The sequence below is a fragment of the Microtus oregoni genome, unplaced genomic scaffold (assembly GCF_018167655.1).
Source record: "Microtus oregoni isolate MIOR12 unplaced genomic scaffold, Mior012 000005F_ref0000423, whole genome shotgun sequence".
Classification (NCBI taxonomy): Eukaryota; Metazoa; Chordata; class Mammalia; order Rodentia; family Cricetidae; genus Microtus; species Microtus oregoni.
The window spans coordinates 48,239,544-48,264,867 of NW_024543064.1; the positions used below are offsets into that span (position 1 = coordinate 48,239,544).

Consider the following 25,324-nt stretch of genomic DNA (forward strand, 5'->3'; position numbering starts at 1 on the left):
TCTCGGCAGTGACATCTTAGCTCACCTACTCACTGGGACCAGTCCACCCAGGCATAAATACTAGGACCATAAAGCTGAATCAGCTCCAAAGTGTCTCCAACCCCCAGGTGTTTCTCACCAGCACTTTCGTTCTCTCTCACACTCGGTAACCATTCAGTAGAAGTGAACAAACCCATAGCAACTCCATTTTCCTCCCAGACATCCCTACCCCTCTGTACTGTTAGTGGCCAAGACAAAGATCACAAGTTAGTAGATCGCCCTGGGTGACTGAGCCGTGACTGCAGAGTCGTCCTGCTTCATGGGTGATTTCAGTGAGATGGGACAGTTTTCTCACTGCTTCCAACACACCTGTGTGCCAAGAATATTCCCGTGTCTGTGGGCATCCTGGGAAAACACACTTTTCAACAGGGATGACTGTGATCGGCTATCTGACCTGTGCCTCTGGAAAGCGGCCACCACAGGGCAATGACTACAGGTACTCCTTGAGGGCAACACTGGTGCCTGTAGAGACAGCCAGGCTCCTGTAAGATGGAGATGGTTTGGGATCGAGAGAGCACGCGATCAACCACATTCACTCTCCTAGGCCGCCTTCTACACGGGGACCAGGATGTCTGAAACATTAGGGCCAGTGACTTTTATTTACCGCATGCTGGGATGTCACACAGGTCAGACTTGAAGTTTTCATCCAGGGTAAAGCACCAGGGGGCTTCCTTCTGGTTGCCAGGGTTGCGGCAGTAGGAGTGGCCTCCGTTGAGCTCTGGAAAGCGCAGGGCAGTGAAGCTGTGGGTGTGGGGGTACTGAGAATTCCACGGCTGGCACTGGCGTCCGGACTTGGTCACACTGACGGTCCCCCGGTAGTCGACACCTGTGCTGTTGTAGCACTTGTGATCTGGAAAACATGAAAGACAATCACAGGAAGAGTCATAGGGGCCCTGTCCTTCTTGACAGCTGTGTGGGCATAGGGAAGGAAGGGCAGCCTAAGACCTTGCTACCATGCGGACGCAGGTCTCTCTGCCAGTGGGGAGGGGTGGGCCTTTCTTCCTGTTAGCTGGGCTTGTACTCACATTCCTGGGAGGATTTAAAGCTTATGCTTCTGGAATAAAATGAGCTTCTTCAGTGTTGTTAATGGGGGAATACCAAAGAAATGGGAGTGGGAAGGGACCTGAGCACATGAGGAATCTCTTATGGTTCACAAGTGAGTGGCTCAAAGATTCAAGGCAACCATTTTCTTCCATTCCAACTGGCCATCTTAGAAACTGCGTGATGAAAGAACCTAGGGGTAACTCACAGAACGGGTCTACTGGAGGCAGTGCGGTCTGTGTTTCAAGGAGATGGGCTCCAAAGTTACACAGAGAAACCCTCTCTTGAAAAACCAAAATAATAATAATAATAATAATTTAATGTGCATGTGTTTTGGCTGCATACATATGTGTGCACAACATTTATGCCTAGTGCCTATGGAGCCAGAAGAGGGCATTGGATCCCTCAGAACTGGAGTTAAGAATAATTATGAGCTGCCATCCAGGTGCTGGGAACTGAACCCAAGTCTTCTGCAAGAGCAGCAAATGTTCTTAATTGCTGACAATCTCTGGCTTGTATTGTGAATACACTTCTGTGAATTTCCATTTGAAGACCTGTTTCTAATTCTTCCGATTATGTCCTCAGGAGTGGAATTGCTGGGTCATGTGGTAAATTCTGTGTTTAAGTTCTTGAGAAACCAGATCCTGTATTTTTCAGTTGTCTTCATGAAACCTCTCCAAGGCAATCCTGTCTAAGCTACCACAGAATGCTCAGGCATGGTATTCAGCTCACTGGAAGGTTAGTGGGCACAGTCCCCGTATGAATAGTTACCGCGTGTCAGCATCAGAACCACCACTTACTTTTGTTGATAGGATCCGCCATGGGGATGCCGATCCGTATACAGTTCGCAGCTTCCGGGCTCTCTGGCTGGGGGAGATCCTCACAGTTTGGCAACTTCAGCCTCATCAGAATCATGGGATTTGATCTGGCAAAAATGTACTCTGTCTGACACAGGACATTTTCTAGGACTTCACATTCATCACGACACAAGTCGCGGGGCTTTGGGACAGATGAGGTTTCGTCACAGTACGGGAAGGCGTAGTGGCACAGGGAAGGGATGGCGAACTGAGAACACTTATCAGATAAATGGCTGGAGGTGCCAATCATGGTGAAGGCAGCTGAAAAGCAAACAGAGCTATTAACTCCCAGGGGCCAAGGTTTATCTCTGTTGTGATCCAGTCAACAGAGACAGGGAGAAACACACTGCAGGGAATCCGCCGGGTGAAGCCCACAAGGCCAAGGCGAGCAGATTTATTTCAGATGTCTAAGCAGCTCACTTTCACTGGCTTGAAAAAATCATTTTGACTACAAAGTTAGAAAAACAGGATTAAATTACATATGAACCATTTCTTAATAAAAAGAATTAATTGGGTTAACGTACAATATATTTTCCTTTCTTTCCCCCCTACGAAGCAATAGGACTTTGTGTTTCGCCCCATCTTTTGTATTAATTTTGCGAGGCTCGAAGACATGGGAGAGCCCCAGCTCAGAGCTCGTTTCAGGCAGGGCTTGCGCTGAGCGTGGGACGGAGCTGCCAGATGGCAGGAGTTGCTGGGTGGCTTTGGACCGCTTGCTTCATTTCATTGTGGCTTGAATATTTTCTATTCCATCCTTGGAAAATGAGGCAATGGCCCGGAAGACCACAATTCAATTGTCCCAGAATGCACCACAGGCTCTCAGAGGTCTGGTAGCCTAACGTCACACACATGGCATCTATACCAAGAGGGCACCAGCCCTGAAGGCTGTCCGTGAGGCTTTTTACACAGTTTCCCAAAGATCATTTCTAGGGACGTTAAGCTGATAGCATATTAATGGCTTCTGAGAAGCAAGGGTGACAGAGGCCAAACGAGTCTGGGAAGTGTTGGGTCAAACAAAATAAAATGATCTTTCTTTCAAAAACAAAGTGAAACTATAATATTTTCCAGCAAGCCAGTACTCACTGAAAACATCCAAAAGAGAGTGATTATACACTAACTACAAAATATTTATAGCAGAACAGAATTTATTTAATGTGTATTCTTATTTGAAAGTTTGTTCAAATGCTTTTGTACTGGGTGGAAACACTGAGTTCAGCATCTCCTTCCTGTTAGGCCTATGTCTGCTCAAGCCTGAGGGCTTCAACAAAAGGCAACATCACCTTCCTGCCCTTGCTTCTGGTTCAACAATCCCCCTCTTCTGAGCTGCTTCTCAGTTCCGTCAAGTTGCTTAGAGAACAGAATTTCTAGCCCTTTTCCTTTCCTGTGTCACGGATTTATCCATGTCTCTCTTAAGCCCTCAAGTTAAGACAACAACTACATATGCCCTTCAGAGGAACTTGCAGGATACAGTTATACTAAAATCAACTGGCCGTCCATCTTGAAATGCAGATGCTACTGGGTACCCATATCCCAATTTGCTAAATTTGGCTGCTTTTGTGAGAATGTCATGGAGGTCATTTTATCACACTGCAAAGGACACGGGCACTGCCCTCCTGAAAGGGGCACGAAATGGGTGCAAAGTGGTGCCTGGTGGCCTGAGCCTCCCTGCCCTGTGTATTAGGAAGTGCTTCACTGTGGCATTCATGGAGAGCAGCCATTTTCCAGATTCTCTGTAACAACAGCTCTGGGATGAAAGTTCTTGCCCAAGGTCATTCCTTCTTAGCCTCCGTTACACCGCTTCCAAATGCAAGCCTGGTGAAGGCGAAGCCATACCTGGCTCAGTCACTCTCACATCCCCAGTGTCCAGCCTGGTCCCAGCATACTGAAAGCCCTCAGCAATATTTATTGAGTGTTTGCATGAATGTGAGACTTCTCGAAGCTTCCTTTTCCTCCAAGACTAACCTCTAATAAATTATTTTAATGTAAATTCCAGAGCACAGAGATCACTTCTCATGCCTCTTTATGGCCCCACTCCCAACCCCCCATGCTTAGCCTAATCCTCTGTCAGGAAAGAAGCCCAGAAAAACTTCTGGCGAGAGACGCAGTTATGTAAGTATCGTTTCTTTGATGTCACCTACCTGTGATCTGATTTTCTATTTCCCCCTGCATATGCAAAGACTCCATATACACAGTGCGGTTGCCAATAAATCGTGCACACGCAATGCCTCGGTATGGCTGACAGAATCCATCTTCTTCATACTCGTCTCTGAAAACAAAAACAAAGCACAGTGATTCTTAACACAGAACTACCTAGGCACACCATCCATTCTGGTTGTGCAAAATGCCCTAAATGGTCACAAGGGGGCGCAGTTGGGCACTATATAATGAAGACTACACTTAACAACTTTTTTTTTTTTTTTTAAATTCAGCTCTCAAAACATCCCTTCAAACATCTGTTGGTCACGTTGGTCAAGTTTCCTACACCCCCAGAAAATCATCCTGAAGCGCAAAATCATCCTTAAATATGGGAAAGAACTTTTATTTTTGCAGCTGGTGGTGGGCTGGAAGATGATGTAGCCCTGAGAGGGAAGAGGAAGGGAGCTAGAAATCTGGGCACATGCTCTACAGAGTTTTGTTTTCTAAGTGCAGATCATTTCTGCTCCATTTGCTACAAAGGCGTGGGCGCATTAGATTCACGCCAACTGACAAGTCAATTAGGAGATCCACAGGGTAGGAATCTGGTGCAGCTGGGAGGAAGGGGGGACAGCTGAGTCTCAGGGCTCCTCACTGGGTAAGACCTGTCCTGTCTACCTGGAAGAAAAGCCGGAGCAAGCTGCAGACCGAAGGATCTGAGATGAGCTACTAACATCCAAGGAACTTGTACCTCTGCAGTCCTTCAAACTTGAAACAGAGCTGCAAGAGTTTGGACTGCTTTCAAATGATAATAATACACAAACAAGGAATTAGGTTCTATCTTGAAGACAGGGGACAACAGACAGTGATGAGGAGTTATAGGGTTGCAAGTGAAACAGGAGACCAGGATTGGATAGGCCCCCTCCTTCCCACAAAAGTCCTCAGTGGCCGTGCACACAGAGGGTGGAACCAGAGCCTGGGATAACAGATCTGGGCACACTGAAGACTGCCGGCTGCATTCGGGGGTTCACCTTGACACCAGCTCCTCCTCTGGCTGGGGTCAACACCATCTCCACACACAACCCTCTGCCTTCTGTGGCTTCTTCTAAGTTAGAAGACACGGTACCGAAATACTCTTCCTGTGTTCTTTTGGCAGGCTGTCCCAGCCCTGCACATCATAGCATCCTGCCTTTAAAATAGAGGTAGCAATCACTGCCCTACAGAGGAAAGCCCTGTGAACCCATCAACTCATAGAAAAGCTTATTTGTGTGTTAATTTGGCAGGGTGGGAGATCAAACTAGGGCCTCATACATGCTAAACATGCTAAGTACATACTTACCATTGAGCTTTGTCCCCAGACAGGCTTATTTTGTTTTTGAGACCAGTCTTACTATGGTGTCCAGTCCAGCCTGACTTTGAACTTGTATTAGTTCTGCCTCAGTTTTTTAAGAGACTGAGAGCTACAAGAATGTACTGCCATGACTGACAGCTATTCAAGTCCCTTGAGATGGTACATTATTGTCAGTAAAGTATTTACAGTGGTTCCAGGGGATGCTCATTCAAAAAGGAGACATTTACTAAGTGCCTTTTTTTTTTCTTTTACTATGGCTGTGTGCAGAGATACAGGGCTAGGCTTCCCCACCTAGAGGTTTTATACTCCTAGGAGACTAGAAGGCTCAGGATAGCTGCCAAATGAGCGAAAAGCCAGGGGATGGGACACTCCTTTTCTGCAGCTTCCTCCATTAATCCTCTAAATGGCTCGGTTTGAAGGTGAAGATGGGCAAAGAATCTTTGCCATCATCCCGAAATAGTTGGTGTGGCAAAGCCTTGAAAACCTAACCTCCAAATACACGATAAACAAGCACATCTACCTGAGAGAGAAACTTCGAGAGTTCAGGGCTGCACGGTCCCTCACGTACCCCACGCACTTACTTTCATAAATCCCACAGTAATGGTGACACCTTTTTGGCTTGCATCTTACCTGAGCTGTAAAATTAACCCCACTTTTATTGGGTAACTAATACCGTAAACCCATGGGGAGAAAGACGGCTCTGGATGACCTCAAGCTGGTTTCTGGAAACCTAAGTGCAGAGACCAGCGTCCACCCCACTCCCAACACCCCTGCTAACCTGGGCCTTGCTTTTCTGTCCTTCCACATCGATGGAGCTTGGATGCCTAAAGCGTTGCCATGAGAACAGTTTCCCTCCCTACGGTAAATTCTCAAGGCCTACATTTATATCTCTTGGGAGGACAAAATCTTGGAAATACCCCCAGATATAAATCCTTAACCCACTGGGAGTTCCCGGAGTTTATGAGTGAGGCTTAGGCTAAACTTCTTACCACCTTCTTAGTTCAAGACTGCTAAAAAGACCGACTGTCTCTTCTTTTGCAAACTAAAGAGAGACACAGCTCCTTGGCTGCCCGTATCTTAACAACCGCTCACTTTTACGGGTGGACTGGAATTGTTGATTCTGCCCACAACTTCTGTGATTTTGACCAGTCTCCGAGGGACAGAGGTTTTTAAAAATCCTAAACCAAAAGACCCAAATGGGTGTGGAATGCATCTGAGCCACTTTTGAGCCTTGGCTGTGTGCAGGACGCTCAGCTGGGAAAGGCACTTGCTCTCTCCCTGCTCCCCACCCCAGTTGGACCATCTAAGCTCCACCCTTGGGACCTCTCTGTCCTACCATGAAGGTAGAAAGTTGATCAGACACAGTCATCATCCAGCAACAGGAATGTGGTGGCGTGTGTTCCCATGCATACCACACACACATAACAACAAAACAGGGTTTTAAAACAAGCATCTCTTCCGGAACTTTGCAAAGAACAGTGCTCGGCCCTGATCTGTGAGGTCAGACTGTCTGGGGCTGAACCACTGGAATCGGCTTTCCTCCAAGCAGTACCTGCCCAACTCCTCTCGTCCTCTGTGGAGGGAACATTCCAGCTCAGAGAAGCTAAGTATCTCGCGAGGATGTGCAAAGACAGTCAGGGGTGCAGCCAGGATTGAGATGGGACTTTCATGTCCAAGGCACTTTACTCTGTGGTCAGGTCTGCCCCAGTTCCGTGTCTCGGGACTGCTGTGAATTCAATCTATTCACAGATCAGAATTTATAGCAAGTTTTTATTTTGTACGAGGCACTGCTGATTTCATACGCTTATAAAATTATATCAAGTCATTTAGTAGAGCACAGGCCTATGAAGACCTAGGGGTGTGAAGGCTCCCATTTTGGAAAAGCGGGAAGGCATGAGGAAGGGCAGCTATGGGCAGCCATTTCCACGCTTGTCTGAACTGTGCGCCTCCCCTTTACAGTGTGAGTGGCAGTGGTGGGTGGGGCCAGTCAAGTCCCAGATGCTCTTTTCCTTTGCATTTAGTAGTCGGTTATCTCCCAGCATGCACTTCTCCTGATTTAGTTTCCTGTCCCCCACTTAAAAAAGGGATGCACCAAGGTGGTGCAGTCGGGGCGCTGTCACGAAGCCATGCCATGATCCATCATGAAGCAAAGGACATTGGGACCAGGAACCCACTGCTGCCACCTGGAACGCTGCCTGGATGCTGGGTGTCCCATGCCTTTCAAAGGTCCTTCAGATGCTGGGTCGCCAGCTTTGACCACCATCCCGATTCCTATGTGGGATCCAGCAGAGCCATTCTCCAGTATGAGGTTGAAAGGACATTGAAGCGGCGCAAAGGGAGAGAGAGGGCAGTGGGTGGATTGCCTCTCCAGGATGCTCCTGGGGCGAGGGAAGGCAGGCTGCTGAGATACAGATGATGCTATCCAGTCCCGGCTAGACTGCCTGCCTCCTTCCTGCTCTGCCGGCTGCACTTCCTGCACAAACTTTACTCTTACAAGTCTCCAATCATGCCAGCTGGTTTGTTTGAGGGGTCTGGACTCTCTCTAAGGCCTGAGATACCCTTTTGATTCACCCCCTTCTCATCATTTCCATCCAGACACATCCTCAGAACTCTCCCGGGAAAGTCAGGCATCTGCCACCTTCTACTGGCACCTTGATCAACCCATCCCCGTGAGTTCTGATTTCCTATAACTGTCACCTGCACAGTGCTCACCCTACCACCATGCCCCAGCCACAGGACTGCAGCAGACTGGCCTAGACTGCTCATCCTGGGAACTCTCTTTGAATTGTCAATCATTTCTTCTTCATCATAATACAGGGGCAAGGGCAGCGGTGCATCTAACAGGCGTCTGCTGAATGGATTCTGGCTGTTGAATTTCATTCTAAAATTGCTTTATGGGGGAAGCTGGACCAGTTAAAATGCACAGCTTTCCTCAGTGAGAAGAAAATGAATACAGAGGGACTTTGCTATCTCTAGAGCAGAACCCAAGATATTGAGAATACCCAAAGCTTTGCCCGTACCATTCACAGGAGCCAAGTGTGGGAACATCTCAGTGTTCATGAGAAGGCAAGTGAACCGACAAAATGTTTTGATACCTAGGGTGGAATAGTATTTAGCTATATAAAGGAACCCTGCTATAGTGTCATAGAGTTCATATTATATGATTTATAGGGAACATTGGGAATAGACAATTCTATAGGGACAGAAAATACATTGGTAGTTTCCAGGGGCTGAGGGACTGTGGAATTCCTTACCTAATGATGTCAAAATCACACAACATTGTACGAAATTGTTCACTAAAAAATGGTTAACTTTATGTTGTGCAAAGTTCACTGAAATTAAAAAGACAATCTCATGTGTATTAAGGTGGAACATTGCATGGGAGAAGGTGGTGGCTGGGATTTCAAAGGTCAAGTCAGAGAAGACTTGACTGTGGACCTTTGCCAGGTTAATCTGACTGAGATCCTGAGTGCAGAACACAGCCAGATGCGAGGAATAAGATCTCGTGTCCTCTTGCACAGTGGGTTGGCTCCAGCTGAGTGGCTTGTTTTAGAATTCAGCATAGCGAGAAAAAAATCAGTTTTGAATGTTCCCAACACAACAATGAAAATGATAAATGAGACCCAAGGTCTGGTCAGATTTATCACTGTACACCATCTACATGTATTAAAACAACATGGAACACTCCATAAATATGCATAATTATGTGTCAATTAAAATCTTTTTAGGAAAAAGGAAACATGATCCAACTAAGAGTCCACGTGAGGGGTGCCAAACCATTCCAGGGTAAACAGAAGCTCGCCAGAGACACGGAGAATAGAAGGACCAGTTACAATCAGATGTAGTTTCCAGAGTGACTGCCTGCCCGCAAAGTCTTCATTTCCCCAAGAGGACCTGCAGTGTGACATGTGCTTGGCAAGCTGTCAGCCAGGAGGAAGTGAGGGGTACGATGTAAGCCTTATCAGCTTTAATAGCACATGCCAGGGCACACAGCTTCCGGTGATGGGGCGTCTGAGCAGGTGCAGATGGAGAGCGAGCAGGTGGAGACAGAGGGTCTGAGGTCTCAAGCAGGCTTTACCTTGGAATGGCTGATTGCAGGAAGGTGATGGGTGAAATGTTTATGTCCGTCTTCTCTCACAAGCTCTGCTTGCTAAAGACCAGTGTGAATGTGGGCATCAAAGAGAACGACATGTTAACATGCTTGACCCCTGAGGTCAACGTTCAAAGTGAGCCAATCAAGGGCCGTCAGTTCAGAGGACTGATGGCTTGCTCAAGAGACCTGTGGCTATAGGCTGGGACTCTGCAAGCCCTGACATTCCCCCGTGGGTCACCGGAATGCCCCTGTGAGCACTAGAAGTTCTGAAGTGGCTGTGTCAATTGCTGTGAGTGGCTCCCGCCTGTGGACACAGACAAGTGAGCATTTGTCCCCTTGTGAAGCTGGCCTGAGCCTGGTCTCACATCATGGTTTTGCTTTAAAAAAAAATTAAATCAAATTTCAAGGCTTTTTTCCTCCTCTTGGCTAGGAACCATTAAAACAAACAGAAGAATACTGTTCTGCATAGTTCCCAGAAAAACACGTCACAGCGACTGTGTCCAACCCAGCGATGGGAAGGTACAGGCTGTGTTCAGGGTGGGGTTGGGAATGCAGGGCCGCGGCGAGCTTGGAAAGAGAGCAGAATTCCCTGGGCTTGTAGCTCACAAATATAATCTGAAGGAAAATGAGGCATGTAATGTATTTAGTTCCTATTTAAGGACACACTTGAAACCATAGGACCGCACTGGCGCAGTATTAAAAGGTAGGGAGACGCTAATGGGAACGAGCGGGTTCTGCTTCTTCAGCTGACTGAGGTTTCCGTGGTCTGGTGCACTTCACCTTCTCAGATGTTTCTTGGATGCCTCCAGTTTTCCTGCTGTGAGGGGCTCCTTTACCTCTGCGGTCGGGCTGAAACCAGGAAGCCAGAGGTGACAGCAGGAGCCCCATCGAGCACAGGGTCTCCAAGTTCTATCAGAAATCCTTCATTTAAGCTTCGGTGTGTCTCCAATAACAAACAACCAAATCATCCCGTGAAATCTCCCACTGAGGATAACGGGACTTTGGAATATTATACAACTCACCCAAGCCTGTCTGGGCAGATTTCCTACCGCAAACATTACTAGGGTTGATTTGATTTCCCCTACTTTTTTTCTTTTATGTCTTTGGCCACGAACTGAAGTACTGGGTTTGTGGAGAGGGTGGTAAAAAGGGAACTCAGAGACTTCTTCCAGTTTTAATGTCATCTTACATCTCAGAAGTAGGGCGGAACCCACTCCCTGGATTTTTATTTTCTGTCTGCCTCAGCTTTGTCTCCCACTCCTGCTGATAGTAGTTACAAAAGGCTTCATACAAAGCAATGGAGGGCTGAGGGCATATCCAGTCCCTGGGTCCCCAGAAGGCAATAGAGAGAGGCCACTTAGAATGTCAGGGACTTTAAGAATGGGAAAGGTGGCCTCTTCCTGGCAGCCTGGGGTGACCCAGGAAAATGGTTTGCTTCTCTTTTGATCCAGGATACCCCACAAAAATTTTGCAGCTAAGAGGTTCAGCTCTTGGTGCTTACTTAAAAACTTGCCCAGGGTATATGTATTCAAAGTGTCGCAACTAACCAAAAGATGCCAGGACACTGGTAGAGGTGGAAGATGTACACAGACCGAGCAATGGGCCTGAGTGTAGAATTGGTGGCCTCGAAGCAGTGCTGGAATTTTGCTACAGGTGCTTAATGGCCATGGAGACTGTAGAGCCTCATGGGTTAGATCTGAAGCGTCCGGTCATTGAACAAGGTTCCCAAGCTGCGTTTCCTGTTTGCACCCGAGGTCCCTGCCACACCTGAGATGGTCCTCACCAGAAAGGGCCCCAGGGAAGAGGTCACACAGAAGAAAAGATATTCCATCAGACACCGAAGAAGCAAAAACTCACAGCACAGAAACAATTTCAGCAGAAAATGAACTAAATGCTGTAGAAGTTTAAGCCAAAATAGGGGTTGGTTTGCGATGGGCAAAGCGGGAGTGTTTTACGTGGACAAACAGCGTCTGTTGGGCACGGAGTCTCTGGGAAGGGCTATGAAATCTGGAGAGTTCCTTATTCCTTAGGAAAAATGAAGGGGTTCTCTGTGAACGTGTGTGTGTTTAAGTTTGGAGTATCTGAGGAGTAGATAGACTCAGCACTCCATATTTTCTTTGCAGTCTTAAATATTCCTCTCAAATTCCCAAGCAGTATTTTTACTTAATCATATTTTAAACTTGCAACTTCAAGTGATAACTAAGGGCTGGGGAGGCTGGGTTTTGTCCTGACCACAAAGACATAGCTGTGAAAGAAATGGTGTCCTAGATGATGAGATGCATTTGAGAGAAGAGAGGTCATGCTTCCCACTGGTGCTGAAGGGATGTTTGGAACCTGGACTGAATAAAAAGAGGAAGGCGAGCTGAGTTCCAGCATTCATTGCTCTTTGCTTTCTGGCTGAATTCAGTGAGATGAGCTGCCGTATGCTTTGGCTGCCATGGTTTCTGTGCCAACAATGGACTTTCCTCTCAAACTGTGAGTCCAAATAAACCCCTGTCCTTGAAGTCGATTTTGTCAGGGATATTTTTCATGGCACCAAGAAGAGCAACTAATACAGATGGTTATCTAATACAAAGGTTATCTCACTCCCATCATTTGCCACCTTGACATTCTTTGCCATTGCACCGAAGATGGTCAGACTTGAAGTTGTGCATGAGTGAGAACTCTGGGCACAGGTTGGGGGCAGAAGCAGGCATGACCCATGAAGTCTGAAGGAGCCAATAGGAAGGCCAAATCTCAGTGGTCAGCATTTGAGAAGAAAAGGATGGATGAACTTGTCCCATTTTACAATGGATGGCCCTCTGTGCTCCACCCCAAACCCCAACTTTGAACACCTGGATCCACCCCTCTACTACTCCCGGGCTTGACCCTTCCCTATTGTCCTTCTTGCCATCCATGAAGGAGCAGAGCATCTCTTGCCCAAAAACAACTTCACCCGCTCATGACCCTGCTCTGCTCAGCTGTCTCTGCATTTTTCTTCAGCTTTCAAGAGCAAAATTTCTCTTAAAGAAAATGCCCACCTCTTGTCTCTTTGGTCTTCCCATTCAGCTTAGACAGTCTAGTCTTCTGAATGAGTTTGACCTTGACCCCAGTGACCAGAGGCAGCCTTAGACTAGCTGACCCTTCCTTTAGGAGGCACTCTTTTCCCATTGGCTTCCAGAATACTGTTCTCTTTTCCTTCATTTGGTTCCTTTAATAGCTCAAGACCCCGGTCCTGAGAGCTGGACTCCAGGCTCCGCCTCCTTTCTGTCTGTTCCACTCATGTTTAGCTTTAAATGACCAGCTCTATGCTGATAACCCTAAGCTGAGGACTCGGAACTCCCATCTCTGGAAAACACTACTCTTTAACCTCAGCCTCCATCTGAATATCTGAATGGACTCAAGGATTAACATGCTTGAGTGGGAGTCTCTATTTCCCTCGGAGACTATCATTAGGTGCTTCCTCATCCAGTAAAGAAATCATCCTTCCTTCTTTCTTTCTTTCTTTCTTTCTTTCTTTCTTTCTTTCGGTTTTTTGAGACAGGGTTTCTCTGTGTATTTCTCTCTGGCTGTCCTGGAACTCATTTTGTAGACCAGGCTAGTCTCGAGCTCACAGAGGTCGACCTGTCTCTGCCTCCTTGAGTGCCGGGATTAAAGGTGTATGCCACCACTGCTCGGCCCTTCTAATGTTTCTAATTAAAACTTGTTACTTGCCCTTGACTCTACTCTTCTGCCTGCATGCATACGATCAGCCTTTGCTTTCATCATCTCCCCAGATTTGCCTTCAATGCTCAGTGTTCTCCTCTGGTTTAGGAAGAGAACCGTTGTGTGTGGGGGGGGGGGGGCGCACACCTGCACTCCTGGATAAAGCAAACTTTACTCTTGCCCAAGAGGGTGTGCTCAGAAGTGTGAACACTCCGAGGCACTGAAGTGGGCAGTGCATTTGACTTTTATTCTAACTCAGGTGACGACTGTGTCTTTTCCCCATTGGCTGGGATCTGGCCTCAGAGTCTTAATTCAACTGGCTAGTCTGAAAAGAAATGGCACAGAGGAAATGAAGGAAGGAGAAAGGGGTCGCTACTCCAGACTGTCAGACTCTTGGAATATAGCAAGTGGTTCTTTGTGTAAACAAGGGTTTTCCTAGTGGTGGCGGTAAACATTTGTGTAAAAGTCTTACAACATGTGTGTGTGGGAAAATAAAAAGATTTGGATTATTTGTCTTAAACACACATCTTAAAGTATCTGATAGAAAAGATTCATATCTGATATTTCTTACAATCCCCTTCTTTTAAAAAGACTCTTCTTCAAACTCATTAAGATGTTTCTCTCTCTCTCTCTCTCTCTCTCTCTCTCTCTCTCTCTCTCTCTCTCTCTCCTGTCTTGGAGTAAGACACTGCAATAGAAAAGGGGTGCCTCTTTAGTTCTATTGAGCCTTGATCCTGAGTTAGCAGCCAAGTACAAAGAATGAATTATTCCACCTACTTCATCTGCATGACTTAAGGTGAGTACGCCGAAAGGGACCCTGGCCAGCTTGAGCTTGAGCCTGGAAAATATGACTCTGACTAGCCATGCCCCCCCCCCCCCCGCCATGCTAAAAGCCATTAGATTACATTCCCAAAGCTAGCTACCAAGGTCTATTCCCTTGTTTGGCCACTTCCTCTTCCTGAGGCCTACTGCCAACATCTAGCTATCAAAGTATTAAAGTCCAGCAATCAAAAGTCCCCTTTGACTCACCTAATTAAGATGGCCCATCAAAACAAACCACTGTGTTCTAGCCCAATCTAACCTTTCCTTTTCTCTTCTTAAGAATGACCACTGCTGCTGTTTTTTGCCCAAGTCGAAAGCAGCCACTTGAGCTTTTCTTCCCCACTTAATAAAGGGAAAACAGGGGTTTGGGTGTGGTTTGTGCCTAACCCAGGGTTTGTGCAGTGGTCTCCTTCAACACCTTTCTAGGGGTAGTTCCTGGGCCAGGAGGTTGACCTGGCTCCATTGGGATGCTAGGAAGTACACCGTTCTTGCTGCAAAGATCTCTCCAGCAGCCTTCTGTCTGACCTCCTCCTGTATTCCTGGCACCAACTTCAAGACCTCTGTTCCATCCTGGTCCGTTCTCACACGGCAGTTGGAGGGGCCCTTTCAGGACATTAGCCTGTTCATATTTTTGCTCTAAGGCTCCCTTCCCAGGCTGTCAAAACTGCAATCCCGAGTCTCCTGCCTCCCCACTGATGCCCTCATGCCCCAGCACTCCTCACAGGCCTATGCCCAGCTAGGAGCCAGGACCCAGCCCCATCAGGCCCACTCTGAAATGCTACATTGCTTACTCTTCATGCTCACATCATCCAGACAGAAATGCCGGCCATTGCTATCTTCCTACAAGTTGCTGATAGGAAACAATTATTTAATATGTGAATTGAATCGTCTTTCTGTTTGGTAGAAGCAGAGCAAGACCCTTAAGCCAATCTAGAATCCTGCAATTCATAGTCAATTTCTCTGTGACCCCCTCTCCTGTCATCTAGTTTGGCTCAACAGAGTACGGGGGCCTTGAAAAGTAGCAGAATTTTACCTAATTATTATATTAGCATCCACAGCACTTTCAGGATTTGCCTGCTCCTGGATAGAGACCTCACCATCTCCGGTCTATGCATCACTGTTCAGTAAGAGGATTGGGTTCCTCCTCTGTTCTCCACAAAAATCTGTGTCACCCCCGAGGTAGAACCTTCCACAAATCACGCTTCCTGTTCTTAGGTGACCAGAATAAAGTTCCTGGCTCATTTAGTTTTCAAGTTAAGACAGATTCTTCCTTCCTTTCACTTCTACCTCACAAGCTGTCATCAAGTCCTTTTGTGCTCAGTAATACACTACACCTTTCTATATATATTAAATATATATATATATTCTATATATTAAAACCTCCTTCCTTTTTTGTGTCCTTTGTAATTAGATGTAGGTATTTATGAAAGTGATTTATTGTTCCCAATTAGAAACAAGCAAGAAAGCAAGTGAAAGTAGTATGTCTCATGCCAGGACCCCCTCAAGCTAAGTATATAATCTACATTTCATGTTTAAAGAACTGGGGTTCAGAAATCATTAAGTCTTGCTCCAAATTTCCTAATGTTTCCACTTTAAGGAATATTATAAAGCTGACAAAAATGTATGTGAAAATGAGTTCACATATGACTTAGTGAAAAAGACAACACAAAACTTATAATTTACACTTTCACGCCTGGCTCTGTGTGCATAAGTAAGGAGAGGGTTCAGAGGGGAAAGCTTTATTTCAGTAGATTCCTCATCCTCAGAGTTGTCCAGGGGCACAACAGTGATACAGCATACAGACCTGGGAGCTGAGCAAACAGGCTTGAGAAGGGGCTAGCCTTTGCTAACGACCCAATATGTGCCCTTTCCTATTGGGGGCAGCTCAGACTCAGAAGGGGGAGAGGATGGGTAGACAGATGATGGTGGTTTTCCTGTAGAAGTAGGGGAGAGTTGTGAAGGCCAACATTGGAGGTGAGAGCGGAGAGCTAGAGACTATGGAAGGAAAGCTCCGCCCCCACACAGGCTGGCTTGACTCGCACTCCCTCGATCCAGGGAGGACTGTTCTCACTCCCAGACAATGACAGGAAAAATGCTGGCCCAGTAAGTTCCAAGCTTTTCCAGGGCATTACCTAACCGAAGCAGGATGCTTGCGCGGAACTTGGCATAGCTGTGTGGAAAAGTCACTGGGCTGGAAATCAGAAGACCGCGGTCCTGCACTCGCTTTGGCTGCCGTCAACCTTGCTGAGGTCACTTAGCCTCCTTTGTCCTCAGCCACTTCATGTGTGTGCCCTATAATCGGAACCACGCAGTCCTTCCTGAGCCCAATGTTCCTTCCAAGTCGAGCATTTCATGGTTACTCTACTTGAAAAGCTCAGCATGTCTTAGCAAGATGGCCACAGCTGCCCCTGAGCTGGCCTGCCTACCTCCACTCCTAGCCCTAGAAACCCACCCAACTTCTGTGGTGTGGTAGAAGGGGACACCTTTCTCACGCCTGCTCCCTGGCTATCCACTGCAAAGTGGGGAGTGACTGATCACCGCATCATAGTGACCCAAGGTCCAAGCCATCTCTTCAGCACCCTTCAGGCCCTGGAAGGCAAGAGCAGCTTGCAGTTCATCGAGCACCTAGATTTTTGCATCAGCTGCTTCCTGCCAGGATGTCCACCCTGCCCTGGCCTTCCTTCATGCTCTTCATCCTTTCAGGCCCCATCCAGATTTTCCTCCTTGAAGATGCTCTCCTGAAGTCACCAGTGGTCCAGGAGAAGGGATGCACTCTACAGCATCCTGCACAAACTTTGTTCTACGATGGGAACCCGTTGAGCATCTGTTCCCAGACAAGGCAGGAAGTTCCTGAAAAGCTGTGATTGTTCTTAGCGCTCTCTGCAGAGCTAACCCACCCCACCTCAGCCTCACTCTCCACAAAGCCTGGTACACACAGTCTGCTTTAGAGAAGGCACCCATAAATGTATATGGAGTTGCCGTCTGTGCCTCTCTGGTCAATTACAAAGTCCTCTACCTCTGCCAAACTCCAATAGCATCAACCTACAGCAAGCCCTCCTCTGAATACCACCCCAAACTAGGGGTTAAACAGACCCCATCTCCAATCCTTGAGTCCACTCAGCTAGCCCCGCATGAGCCCCGCACCCCCAAGTTGGTTCATTTTAGAGTTTGCAGTTTAAACACAGCCTCGCTGCTCCTCATCCCCTCCCACTGATTTTTTCTAACTAAGAGTGAAAGGACTCCCCGATCCCTGGGGGCCTGGTTGCTGTGGTATGGAGCTTGGAACAGAGAGTTATATCTGACTCCATGTGTATATCATGTTAAGCATTACTAAACACCCCTAACCTATCAACTCCTGCCTTTGTAGTCATTTCCAGTTGGAATGTTTTTTAGGCTGAAAAAGACAGGTTTCTGGAGAGGCATAAACATCTCTGGTGAGAGGTGACATATGTTTTCTCCTAGTGAAAGCAAGGGACTCCCGTAGACTCTGCAGTTTTTGGACAGTGCGTACAATCCATCTTGGAGGCAATTAATTTGCTGGCAGGCTGTGAGTGAAGCAATTACGCCATGTTTTTCTTTGTCGTTGTTCGGAAGTTTAGCGGTGCATCTATCTACTGCACTCCTGTCTGGAGGGCCCATGGCTGCCTTCAAACCCCCACAGCAAGCACATGTAAAAACACTCAGTGTTCACACGTTTGATTTAAATATTGACACATTTTTTCATTAGAACATTAAATCCTTAGCCTTCGTCATCTTAAATGCTTTCCAGGAGAGTGACTTCCCCACGAGAACGGCTCCTAGTAACTCAATACAAACTGTGCAGGCAGGAGGACCTGGGCCATGGCCGGCTATTGTGCTCCCCTTCTGTGGTCAGGCAGCTGTGACGGGTTAGGAACCAGCCCTGGAAACAGTATTCAGAGTGTTCTTGGCAGATTTCTTACATCGTTATTCAATATGAACTGCAAATCATATGCTCGTAGTTATAAGAATGTCAGGAAACCCTAGCGTTCATGCTTTGTTTGACATAGCGACTGGAGTAGTGCTGGAAGGCAGAGGCATCCAGCGCTCATGACAGAGAAGAAAAGAACCCTCCCACAGGCAGCAGGCTTGGAGAGCTGGTAATTCAGTTGGCTATGACAAGAAGCCAGCTCCGCACTGATAGACGCACAGCTCGCAGTCTTGATTAGTCCAGGATGTGGATCAAGGGGACAAGAGGTCTGGGAGGCAACGCTAGGAATCTCTTCATTTCTTACTCACTTCAGCTCAACTGAGCTTCAGAGCTGGCTCAGCAAACTGTTTACATTTATTTATTTGTGTGTGTGGTGTGTTTAGATCAAAGGACAACCTCAGGGAGTCAGTTTTCCTCTTTTATCAAATGGCTCAAACTCAGGTCGTCAAGTTTAGTGGGCACTCCCGTTCTTTCTCTCCCTTTATCTTCTTTCCTTCTCTCCCCTCTTTTCTTCCTTCCTTCCTTTCTTCCTTCCTTCCGTCCTTCCTTCCTTCCTTCCTTCCTTCCCTCCATTTCTCCCTCTCTCTTTTTTGTTTTGTTTTCAGTGGTTACATTAAATATTTAGGTTGGGTCGAACCTTTCATTATTTACAAAACAACACTAAGATAAATGTCCTTGCGTATCTTTTTTATAGCTATGATTATTCTCTAGGTTGGAAACAATTAAGTGGAATTATTTCCTTAGGTAAAACATATGGGAAATATACCTACAGGCAGTGACCTAGTGTCTCAGCTAGGGTTTCTATTTATGAACACCATGACCAATAAATAAAAGGCTTTATTTCAGTTAATTCCATATCACAGGCGGTCACTGAAGGAAGTCAGAGTGGGAACTCAAGGCAGGAACTGGAAGCAGAGACCATGGAGAAAGGCTGCTGACTTGCTTGCTCCTCTTGGTTTTCTTTGCTTTCCCATACTATCTAGGACCACCTGCCCAGGCCTGACACCACCCAGAGTGAGCTGGGCCTGCTCATAGCGATCATTAATCAAGAAAATGCCGTACATATTTGCCAGTAGGTCAGTCTTAATGAGGTATTTTCTCATTGAGGTTTGCCTTCCCAGATGTCTAGGTTGGTGTCAAGTTGACGAAACGCACCCAGCGCACCTAAGAAAATTATCCTACTATATCTACATCTATCAGTGGCTGATGATAATATAAGCTTCCCTGCATTCACTACTGATAAATATATCTACATCTACCATTGACGGGGCATAATACAAATTTCCCTGAATTCACTGCTGATAAACACCTGTTCAGTGCTATCACTTTTAAAGTTCATATATCATTTTTTACTCTCAGTAGAGTTAAACATTATTTTCTTCACATGTTCATACAACTTCTGCATTATTTGTATGTATACAGTATGTAGGTTCGTGCCTTCTCTATGTCCATTCTGCTGCTACCATTGTTCTTTAGCAGACATTTTAAGAGTCTGGTGGATCTACCCATGAGTGCACAAACAGCTAAGTGACAAAATAAGATTCAAATTTGGGTTTCGCAAGTCCTTTTCATGTCGTGACAGGCACATGACACAAAGATTCCAAATTGCGGTAATAATGTCTTTCAATCCAACAGATTAGAAACAAGTTCACTGAATACAAAAATAAAATTAAGAGCATTTACGGTGGAACAAGAAGCAGGTGCCCCTCTGCGAAGAGTATCGGTCCTCATGCTGGTGTTTCATTATGTTTATCATGCCACATTTAAAGGATTTCAGAGATGAAACAGTAGTCTGATAACCACTTTTATAATGTGCCTTAGCTAAATGATCTCCAGTGTCCCCATGAGACTGGCAGACTTAAATCTGTAGGGAGAGTTGACGGAGAGCATGAGGAAGGGAGGGCCCTTCTTCCTTCGTGTGGGCGTCATCATGGTTCACAGTCCTCTCTGCTACAGCAGTCCTCAGCCTTCCTAATGCTGTTACTCGTTAACACAGTTCCTCGTGCTGTGGTGTCCCCCAGGCAGAAAACTGCTTCAGCGTTACTTCATAACTGTAATTTTGTTACTGTTATAAATCGTTAAGTAAATATTTTTGGAAGTAGAGGTTTGCCAAAGAGGTCGAGACCCACAGGTTGAGAACCGCTGCTCTACTGGCTCATTGAGACGGAATGGTATCAAAAAATAGCTGAGTGACATTAAGGACCTTCACGCCTCCGAATGTCTTGTTAAAGAGGCAGGGGCTACCTGCCTTCAGCTCTACTTCACTAAGCTCACCTGAACTTCAGGCAATAAGCTGGCAAGAAGATGCTACGAGGGCTTCACACAATTGTCGTTCATGTCGTCAAAAGCAACCTGGTCCCTGAGAACCAAAGCGACATCGGAGCAGAATGATTGACAGAACTAGAGGGATGACCCCGGACAGTAGAGGACTCCACACAGCAGAGGAGCGTTCTTCTCAAAGGCTCTAAAACCAGCCCTGTGCTCCCACAGGACACTCACACCCTTTAAACCCTCTCTTCTCCCTTTGTCTTCAATGTCCTGGCACACGGAATTCACGGGGAGACTGGGATGTGCTGTTCACACTCTTGGGGACACACAAACGGGCAAAGCAGAAGCCTTGTCTTAAGACTCATTCAGTCGACATCTATATGACATCTATATGAATCAGGGAAAGAATAAACATCAAAACGGGAACCAGGAGGAACATAGAGTCAAAGGGCTCCTCGGGAAATGGGAGGAAGATGAGGCACTGCCAGTGCCCCCACAGCTGAAGGCAGAAGGGCTGAGGAGAAAAGGCCAGCCAGTCCTTTCCTCTTACTCGTTCATTCCTGTACCACTAAGTTATGTGGTTAGTTAAAGCTCCACCGAGTTAAATGATGCTTCTGACTCCTATCGCTTTCGAGACAGTACACAATTCATAAGCTAACCTAACCTCTTAGGAAGTTCATCCACAAAATCTCAGTTTTCCATCCTCATCTCTGGTTTTGACAAAACACAGAGAGTCAGATGGAAAATTCCTTCTTGGAGTCAGTTGGTACCCACAAGGGACAGCTGTACAAGGTGGGCTTGGTGACCTTTACTTTTTCTTTGATTCAAGCCTCCTTAATGGGGCACCTGGTCGGTGACAGGTGGTGGCAGATGGTATAGTTTCTGAACTTAAAGGCCCCAGGATTAAGGAAAGAGGAATCGTTAGCACAAGGGGTGGTTGTTCATGAGATCTCCCTGCTCAGAATTTCCTCCTCTAAGGAAGTAGCAGGAAGGGTGGCGGTTATAGACCAGTCTGCTTGTCCTACAGGTAATGAGTGGTCACTGTAACTAGCCTCCATTCTAGGTGCCAGAGCACGGGGTGGGGGTGGGGGGGAGACTCATTCAGGCAGTGACAGGGACAGAGTCTGGAAGAACTTAAACGTGAGCAAAAGTAGTTAGACCCAAGTCCCTGTTGCTTAGGTCTGTGCTACTGTGGTAACATTAAAGATAAACAACCCAAAAAGAGGAAGATTCATCTGGACTCATTGTTTCGGAAGTCTCAGCCCATGTTTGGACAGCACATTGCTCCTGGGCCTGTGGCAAGCGAGAGCACTGTGGTGTGAACATGTGGTGGAACAAAGCTGCTCAGCTCTGGCGGCCAGGAAATGGGGCTTGAGAGTTCAAAGGGCGCAATGCTTTCTTCAAGGGCATCTTCTCAGTAGCTTCCCTTTTTCCCAAGTTCAACCAGGTCCCCAACAGTGCCATCAGCTGGAACCAAGCCATCAACAGAAAAGACTTGGGAAGATACTTAAGATTCAAACCTGGAGTGCATGTTTGTAATGCCCTGACCTTTGAGGACCACTGCTGCCTTACAACAGTGAAGAGAACATCCCAGATACCTGGTTCATAGACTTGATGTCCCAGGCAGGACAACAGTAGAGCTATCTAGCTATCTACCTGGGTCTGTTTTTTTTCCTTTCAACTTCTTGTCTGTTTGGTTTTGACTTTTCAAGACAGAGTTTCTCTGTGTAATAGTCCTGGCTGTTGTGGAACTTGTTTTTTAGACCAGGCTGGCCTTGAACTCACCAAGATCTGCCTATCTCTGTCTCCGAGTGCTGGGATTAAAGGCATATGCCACTGCACCTGGTTTTTCCTTCCAACTTCCGTAGAACTGCCCACATTGGCTGACCAGTGTCTCTGCGATCCAGAGACCAGAGGAGAATGTGGTCACGTGTTTTGATCAAAGAGATGAGAGCAGAGTGAAGCGCACCACTGCTGGGACAAGATCTTGTGAAGAAAGGAAAGATGAGAAGTAAAAGATAGGATGGAGGGATTTGTTAGCTTAAAAAAATGAAGTATGTTCCACTGATAAGTGTGTAACCATAAAGAGGGATGCTGAAGAAGTCATGTGAGGCAACATTAACTCACAACTACAGAAGGCTACTAAACTAGACCAGGTCTGAGTCCCAGGGTGAACACATAAAACAGAGAGCTCTTCTTTCAGCCCTGGACAGCCTCCTCTGGATTCAAAAGAAGTATATCTGCATCTTGCTTAAGACTCTATCTATCTATCTATCTATCTATCTATCTATCTATCATCTATCTACCTATCTATAATCTATCTATCTCTCAATCAACTATCTATCTATCCTTCATCTATCTATCAATCATCATTTCTAACATCTATCTATCATATCTATCTACCTATTATCTATCTGTCTGTCTATGTACCTATCTATCTAGTGGTAGTGAGTATAAAACACTCAAAGGCTTAGCATACCTTTCCCTAAAAAGTAAAATATTTCAGTATTATTTTTATAATGATTACATATCGAAATAGTTACATTTAGAGTCTACTGTATTAGACTGTCACCAGTTTTACTTGTAAAATGTGACTCTTCAGAACTTTAAAGTCATGAATATGGCTACCACTCGTAGCTTACATGTCATTTCCACTGGCCAGTGCTGCTTCCGGTCCCTCTAACAACTGCATAGCACCCCCACTCAGCTCTGCCTCAAGTTGCATCCTCCTCTGGGCCACTGTCCACATGCTCCACTTGAGTCCCAGTCCTTTCATGGCCCAACTGTCTGGAAGTTAGGCTCTACTGGGAACAATGATGATTGCTCAGCAGACTCCATTCATGACCCATGGCAGGGAGCTTGTCAGAGGAGTGTCACCTCTGCAAGAAGAGTCAAGAAGTCCCAAAAGGCTTTGCCTCTCAAGAGCACACATCATTGTTCCCTTGGCTTGACCCAACTTCTAGCCTTCCACCTGTAAGGTTTGCCTTTATCTTAAAAGCTCGCCCCACTTCCACGTTCTTATTAAATAACTTAGAATTTGAGAAACTCGACAGTGCTCAGGAGCAAGGGCTTTAGGCTCAGACAAACGAGTCCTAGCTACCAAGCCTTCACTCTGGCCTGACTTGCTCATGCGGTCTGAAGTAACTGCTTAGCTATTTCAGGCATTCATTTCTCTCTCCAGAATCAGGATGCTATTATGCTTCTCACAGGGCTTCTCTCACACTCCGTGGACCTAAGTGTCTCTGGGATTGTGTGCTTCAGAGCTCCACCCTGACACTCTCAAGTAGCGCTCAGATTCAGTAAGAATGAAAAACTTACTCCAGGCCTATGACTCACCTTTCCTTCCACTGCCTCATAGAAAAGTTCTGCCAAAGGGGGATGGGCTGGGAGAAGCAGTGAAGAAGGCTACATCCCCTCAGTGAAGAAGCAATACATGCCAACATCCCCACCCAGCTTGGACAGTGTTCTACCTGGAGGCTAAGTGGGGTCAGGGACATGCCTGAAAAAAATCCCTTGGGTGAAATGTCTTTGCAAGGAAAGACACCAGCGGTGCCATGGAGACCTCAGGGAACCAGCTGTGCTTTTCCTCAGTCCTCGGTTACCATGGCCCAGCAAAGCAATGTTGGTCAGGGCCAGAAGAAGTGTTTCATTATCATTGTCAAATCCAGTCCACGTTGGCCTGCAGGAGCTACAACCACAGCACCCATCAGTGAGTAGCAAGGGGAGCAGGACTTCAAGTGCCTTACCCCTTTCGCTCCTACCCACAACCCTGCCTGTGACCTACTGCTAAGTGTGAGCCACGAAAGCTCAAAAGGGTCTCCCAGTTTCCCCTGACCTGGTGAGGACCCAAGTGAGGGTGAGCATCGGCTCCATCTGTTCTTAACCACTCTGTTGTGCCCTGAGAATCAGCTGCATTTCTTATGGAACACGGAAGTTATTTAAGTGTGGTGGTCTTTAGCTTGACTGCTTTTGTGATTTTTTCCGGTAAGCGATGTCCCTGTTTAGAAAGCAGGTTGAGTCTGTGTTTACGATGGAAATAACTTGGGAGGAACCTGACCTAGGAGCCCAGGACAGCACCGAGGACAGATGGCAGACAAGGGAAAAGGCACTACTTACCTGATAAGGGGACACCGGGGCATTTCCAGACTCTAAGTCTCGGCTGCTCATCAGTGATTTACTTGGCTCCACACTGCTTATATCATAGGATCTTTTGTGTGTGGCAAGCAAAACCCACATGATTATAACAGACTCATCTGGTGTATGGCCCACCATGGGCTGGCTGCTTTGAGAAAAGGGCAAACACCAAGAAATCTAAATTCTTCCATAATCCGAAGTGGTTTTGGAAAATGTGATTTCTATCCTTTCTCCTATCCTTTGTTGGTTTGAGAGAAGAAAATAATCCTCCATTTCCCCCTAACCAAAATCAAATCCAAGGCTGAAGTAAGAGATAACACTGTGACTAGCTTTGTGTATACACAGCATTTCCAAGTGTTATCTCATTGAGTCCTAGGATCGTGCTAAACAGTAATTTTAAGGATGAGGAACAGGCAGTGAAAAGATCAAGGAACCGCTACTTAATAACCAGCCCTCGGCTGGCGAGGTGGAAGCTCCATGCCGGAGGTGCCGAGACACTTTCTTCTTCTCCCAGTTTCCTCATAATTGAATCTCTAGTCTCCTGCCCGTTGCATCCCTCAGGATGAGTTAGCAGAAGATAACTATGATGCACTGATCCACAGAGCCATTGCTGACTATGTCGGTTCTTAAGGCCAACAACAAGGACACGCTTACTGTCAGCCACTCTCCTACACCTCAGAGAAAGAGTCAAAACATGGCTTGGTTTGGCATCTACCTCCAGGGAGCATATCATCTTTCCAGAGAGAAAAAAAAGATAGGAAATATTGGAACAACTAGAGAGGGATTCTGTTAAAGCCTATAGTCTGGAATCTAGATACCCAAAACATAGCACAGGAAACTCCCTCATGGGCCAGGGTTTTCCCCTGAGCAAGGAGAACCTGGAAATTCATCTCAGTGATGGCAGAGTAGAGTCCAGCCATCTAACACAGACTTACTGAGGCCAAAAAGAAGGG

The 25,324-nt window shown here is 46.5% G+C and overlaps 1 protein-coding gene across 1 annotated transcript in view; it reads right to left on the minus strand.

Annotated features, from left to right (window-relative positions):
- The window catches only part of Ror1 (receptor tyrosine kinase like orphan receptor 1), a 143,742-nt gene that overhangs the window by 26,466 nt on the left and 91,952 nt on the right, over window positions 1-25,324 (minus strand). The window contains exons 5-7 of the mRNA XM_041651151.1: window positions 4,076-4,203; window positions 1,881-2,198; window positions 644-889 (exon numbers count right to left, since the gene is read on the minus strand). Coding sequence (XP_041507085.1) covers window positions 644-889; window positions 1,881-2,198; window positions 4,076-4,203 — 692 coding nt within the window. The remainder of the gene's footprint in view (window positions 1-643; window positions 890-1,880; window positions 2,199-4,075; window positions 4,204-25,324) is intronic.